At 35.5% G+C, this 6,000-nt stretch overlaps 1 protein-coding gene across 1 annotated transcript; it reads right to left on the bottom strand.

Annotated features, from left to right (window-relative positions):
• Positions 1-2,813: 2,813 nt before the first annotated feature.
• On the bottom strand, positions 2,814-4,333 carry LOC25483465 (omega-hydroxypalmitate O-feruloyl transferase). Its single transcript, XM_013612159.2, has one exon. The coding sequence runs from the start codon at positions 4,331-4,333 to the stop codon at positions 2,936-2,938; it is 1,398 nt and encodes a 465-aa protein (XP_013467613.1). The 3' UTR covers positions 2,814-2,935.
• Positions 4,334-6,000: the final 1,667 nt, after the last annotated feature.

Below are 6,000 nucleotides of genomic sequence, written 5' to 3'. Positions count from 1 at the left end.
ATGGTGCATGTTGACATTTTTAAAGTATTTGGTTTCGACTAGATGGAATTCAAATCCTCTTTGAAAGAGGCAAAATCAAGGGTCAAAAATACGTGGAAGCAATTCAAATCTGTCGAAAGTTTGTAGTTTAAGGCCGTTAGTTTTCAACTATCTTACTTATGTATATATAGAAGTTTTTCATAGGAAAAAGGGGTGGCAAATCAAAATCAGAATTTTTACACTCGAACTATTATTCTTTTTTATAATACATGTATATGTTTTTTTCTTCTTACAAAATAATTAAAACTAGTCATTCACATAACAATCCTGAAAGCTCTCTTCATGGTTAACCCCTCAATAAAACCTCTATCTCGGCTAACAACACCTTGGAGTAAATGCACCCCCAATGCCGGCCTCTCAATATCCAAAGGGAACAAACCCCCCACGGTGCTTATTACCATGATATGAAGTCCAGATGAGTTTTTACTATATTCACTTCAAGGCACAATTCTTACCTAGATTCCCGGATGGTGTCCAATGCTTTAGCCACCTCCTTTGAATCCCCTACAACAGTCCCATTATTAAGATACCAAATCTAAAGAAGAAGCTTGCAACTATCTTTGATGTGATGAATAAGATGGTGTAACACAATAGCAAAAATGAGCGGCCCTAACAAATCACCTTGTTGCACTCCAGTCGCAGTCCTAACAAGTCACCAAAGTATAATCTCGCTGTCTGGCCATAAAGAAACTCAACTCATAAAGAAATAGATGGAAATTTCATTCTCACCTCACGCAACAGTGCCAAATCGCCTCTGCACCACCAAAAACCCCAACATCAAACTGAAAGTCATTCAGATATTTAGTCATAGGTGTTGGGCTCGCAAACCATAGGCGTCTACCTCATAGCAATAGGTTAACCATTAAAGTGATAACACCTACAAGATCACTTTCCACAGCTGAACCTTTTCCACGCAACACATCAAATAGGTTTTGGGCTCGCAAACCATCTCTACCACAAGATGTCCCTTGAAAAAACGATTTAATGCATCTGAGAACAGTGTCAACTTCATCCACGAGGGAAGTTTCAGAAAACATGATGGTCGACATAGACAGAGGTGACCTATATGGGTGTTTGGCCACCAAAATTTACATGGTATCTTCAGTAATCGCATGAGGGATAGTTGAGAGTCACAATACTCCTTCAATTTTAAAATAAATGATTTAGTTTTTTAGAAAACTATGCTTATAACACTTCATTCATAACATGTTTAATACAATGAGATATACCAACTAAGATTTGAAAACTATTTAAAGATGTGGCCGTTTTTGCAAGAATTTGAGCAACATTATTTGCGTGTTTCCTAGTGAACTTATTACGGAAGTTTCTATAGAAAGAGGAAAATAAACAAACACCTACAAATGTTAATGATAGCGTCAAACTCAGTGACCCCGATCTTGTTTTTTGAATTAAAAGCATCAAAAACCATTTTGGAGTTCAGTTCAAAATCCAAAGGACCTAGCTGTAACTCTTGAACTCAATGCTAAGGTCTTCACCCACATGAACACACAATTGGGCATAATCCATTCTTTTTCGGCTAGGACAAATTGATCGTATTCATCTCTGATACACATATCAATAAACACTTGGTTACAATGCTCGACAAAGATACATCAATATTGCATTTTACTCGACCCTCTACAGGTTTTTCCAGTCATATGTGTCACTATCTGCAGTTGCTACTGTTGTCTGAGGCTGAAGCAGTCTAGCAGAGTTCCGCCCAGTTAACAGTTTGATCGCTCAGTTATAAACATGTGAACGTAGCTCTACAATACTATTCCAAAAACACGAAATTGAATTTTTCACTTTAAGAGGTCTGCACATCCGTCATATTTATTTCTGTATGTTAATAGTTCCACGTCATATTTATAAGTGGGGGCAATCATCACCTCGCAAGTCGGTTTTGTGCGGTTATGTTAGTCCCAACCACGATTTCTAAGACCATTGTCCTTCACTCTAATAGCAGATATATCTATTAATTCTTGTACACATAAACAATAAGCACTTCTCAAAGAATATTCACCATTGTTTTAAACATGCCAAATCCACTTATAATTTGAACTGAGGTGAACAAGTTAGGGGCATGCAAAATAATTATCTTTGAACAAATGAGAAATAAGATTATTCGGGTTTGTCAACCTTGTTTACTTAGCATAATTAAGGGCGGTAATTTTTGTTTAAGGGACTATGAGGATGCTAGGAGGCTTTGTGACAGAGTCATCAAACCTTAGACTTGGAACAAGTTTTCTAGTCATGGCTTAGATGATTGGTTTTATTATATTTTGACTATGGATGGTATTGATGTAAGATGAATGATAATTTGTTTGCTTTCTTTATTGTTGTAGTTTCTTTTCTTCTTTGTGGAGGGATATAAATCTCATGGTTTTGTCTCAGAAGAAGCAAATATGTGAATTATCTTATGATATAGCATCAATAACAAAGTGACTTTGATTGTTTGATAAAAGATTTTCCAACTGGTTTCAAATGTGCTAGCAATTTTGGTCTGAACAAAGTCAGATTTGAAACTGAACCGACTCAGTAGCAGTTTTCAACATGGTTCAAAGTGGGTGGATCAAATGTTAGTAACTCTCATCTTAAATCTCTCCTTCATGAGATTCTTTCCCGACTTTGTTTGAATGATTTGGGTAACATTAGTCCAATTCGCGAAACCAATCTGTGTTATGATCTTCTTGCATCATTTTCTTGGTAAATTTATTTATATTTTTAAAGTATAATAATTATACCGAGCAACATTAACTCTTAATAGGAACAATAACAATTATATGTAAAAATTTAAGTCTAAACACATCAATGTTGATAGTTTATTGACGACATTAAGAATTAAATCTACTTGGAGCATGAATTAAAGTCTCGTCGTGTTGAATCATCACAAAGTCTATGTCAACAACACTGAATCAATAAGTAAGGCTTGTGTAAACTTGTTCGCAGCAGATTCAGGCAAGCAAATGCAAACAATCATAGAACCACCACTAGAATCGCCTTCTCCTTCAGGTAAAAATACACAAACTTGAGGTGTAGGTGTTAAATCAATAGGACCAGCATAAATTGGCTTACCCCATCCAAAATCAGAACAATTATAAATAGAAAATCTTGTCCATTGAGTAATTGTAAGTTTACCACCAAACTCAAGTTGCTTTGGCCTATCAACTTCAACATAATCAACAGTTGATCTCAAATATTCCTCTGTTACACTTTGTCGAGCTTCACGAACCAAAAGGGTAGTCTCTGGTAATTTTCCATTCACAAGATCAGAAACCTTACTTGTTGTGCAAGCAATACAAACCACATTACCATAAAACCCTTCTTTCAATGGTGGATTTTTAAGCTTCTGTCTAGCATTAACTGAAAATGTTAACCTTAATTCGTAATCTTGCGGCTTAACATCAAGAGCTTTAACCCATGATCTCCAAATATGTGCAGCCATTGCATCAAATGTAGTGCAACCAGCAGAATCAAATGGTTGAGCAAGTGATTTCAACTGGTTTTGAAACTCGCGTCTTATGCGATAACACTTCTGAACGGGCTTTGTTTTCCAAAGTTTCATTGTTAAGTTTGATCCTTCATCAATTCTCATGAACTCCATATGTGGAAATTTCACTTCTGGTGGATCACGTGGCTTGAAAATCTCTCTGTTCCAACAAGGTTCAGGTTCTGTAACCAATTTTCCTGTTTTTGCTGTTGCAGCCCATGCTCCTAGAAACTGCATAGCTCCCATTCCATCACAGATACAATGACAAAGGCGTAAACCGAGGCTAAATCCACCACATGTGAAGATTGTTACCTGAGCTATAACAAGTGGCATTTCCAACACTTTGTATTGTTCTTCATTTGGAAATTTGAATATCAATGGTTCCCAAGATGGATTTGGAGCAGCAAAATCACCTAGTTCAGATAAAGCTATGTTTGATCTTGCTTCAACCATTAACGCTCCTTGTTCTTCTTCTTCTCCGAAAAATACTTCCAGTTTACCATTTTTCGTCTCTCTTAACCTTCCCGAGAGAGGGTAGTAGGGAACCAAAACGTCAGCTAGAGCGCGGCCAAGTATTTCCGCGACCGGTTTTTGGAAAGACGTACTTGAATTGTCTGATTGATAAAAGTAAACCGTCGGTGTGAAGACGCGTGCTCCAATCACGTCATCGAGGTTTGAAAGATATAAACAGTCACCTGGTTTGACAGGAATAGGCTTCGATGGAGTAACGGAGAATGTGTTGATAATGGTGACTGGAATATTCAAAGGATTGAGAGGGAGTTCTTGAACCCATGGAGGAGCCATGATAAAATGTGGTGAGAGTGGTTATGTCTGATGGTTGCATTTGTAGAGACAGAATTTGTTTAATCACGCAAAGATGGGAAAAAGAAAAGATAGAAGATGCAAAGAGGATTGAGATAAATAAGATCAGGTAGTGTCATAAAGATTTCTAGGTTTGATGTTGGTGACTGATAAATAGTATGATCCTTTATTATATGATAAAGTGATTGCTGCATGAATTCAATTATGTTTTCTTCAAGAATTATAAGTGAATATTTCCTAATACATGTAAGAAAATATTATAAAAGCATGGTGATGATCATGCATAATTCTGTTATAGTGCGTAAAACTTTATCCAGAATTAAAATTGAGAACTATATTACTTTTTTTACCTCTCTCTTCTACTAACATCAACAATTATTAAAGATGAGAAAAATATTTGAAACTACTTGATTTTTTTTTCCTATCTTCTACTAATTTCAACAATTATTAAAGATCTAGAAAAATATTTACCACCACTTGATTTTATATTACTTTTTTTCCGCAGATGTAATTATGTTGGAATAATTTCATTCAATATATGGTTTAGTCACATCATCTTATATATGTATTATCCACCTATTAAAACAAGTTTCACATCTTGTACCAAAAAAAAAAAAAACAAGTTTCACATCAGCCCATATTATTCTGACGTGTATACCTTCTGCTTCAATCCTCCTCCCACATTACAGAATTACATTACACACCTTCACCTTTTTCCTTCGGATGCTTGTGTCTGTTCCTTAACGGAATGGTAAAGTGGGCCGACCTATTCCGTTTAAATCCATTATGCTTAAGTCCGTTAAAAATGAGATGAGTTGAGTTAATTTTAGTGACCGAGTCTAAAATACAACCCGCTCTGTTTAATGATGGTTAAACGGTTGATGGACCGGCCCGTCAAACGGAAAAAATATTTTTTAATGCAATTTTATTGTTATAAAAAAATATGTTGCTATTATTTAAAAAAAATGGCAGCAAATAAATTTTTGGTAAAGCTTAAGCTTAGTAGACAAATTTGGATTATAGTTATTTGGTCGATTCACTTTAAATTATGTGTATCCCGTTGATAAAATATTAAAAATAGCAAGTTAATGAGTTGGCAGGCCCTCCCCGTCTCATTTTTTCAACGAGTTAAGCCGGGAGAGCTAACTAAAGCCTGCGAGTTCAAAATTTTGGCTCAATCTGCCTAAAAGAGCAGGCTAAATGAACCAACCCGACGATTGAGCCTGTTTTGTCATTCCTGCTTCCTTGTGCCATCAATTACAGGTATGTTGCCGATATCGTATCGTTTTTAGTTTTCTGCCAACACTAATACTTACCATTTTTTTATTTCCTCCATTGTCGGGGACTCCACGCCTGAACATGACATCAGTAATTACGAACTAATTTTTTTTTTACAAACTAAATTTTAATGATTTTGAAATTGTGTTTAAGTGATTATTTCAATTACCTAGTTGACATGTCATGACTGGAGGAACAACAACCGACTCACAGAAATGTCTTTGAAATTGTGTTCCCTATCTATCTCTTTTGCACATCATTATGTGGTTTCTTCTCTATCTCTTTCGGAAAGTAAAAAAAAAAAAAAAAAAAAAGACAACTTATTATGAAACTCTTACAATAAGAACAAGAAGAGGATTAAAGATAAGTAG

This window comes from Medicago truncatula, chromosome 2 (genome assembly GCF_003473485.1).
Source record: "Medicago truncatula cultivar Jemalong A17 chromosome 2, MtrunA17r5.0-ANR, whole genome shotgun sequence".
NCBI lineage: Eukaryota > Viridiplantae > Streptophyta > Magnoliopsida > Fabales > Fabaceae > Medicago > Medicago truncatula.
The sequence above is the reverse complement of the archived record's forward strand: the minus strand, read 5'-3'. Positions and strand labels throughout refer to the sequence as shown.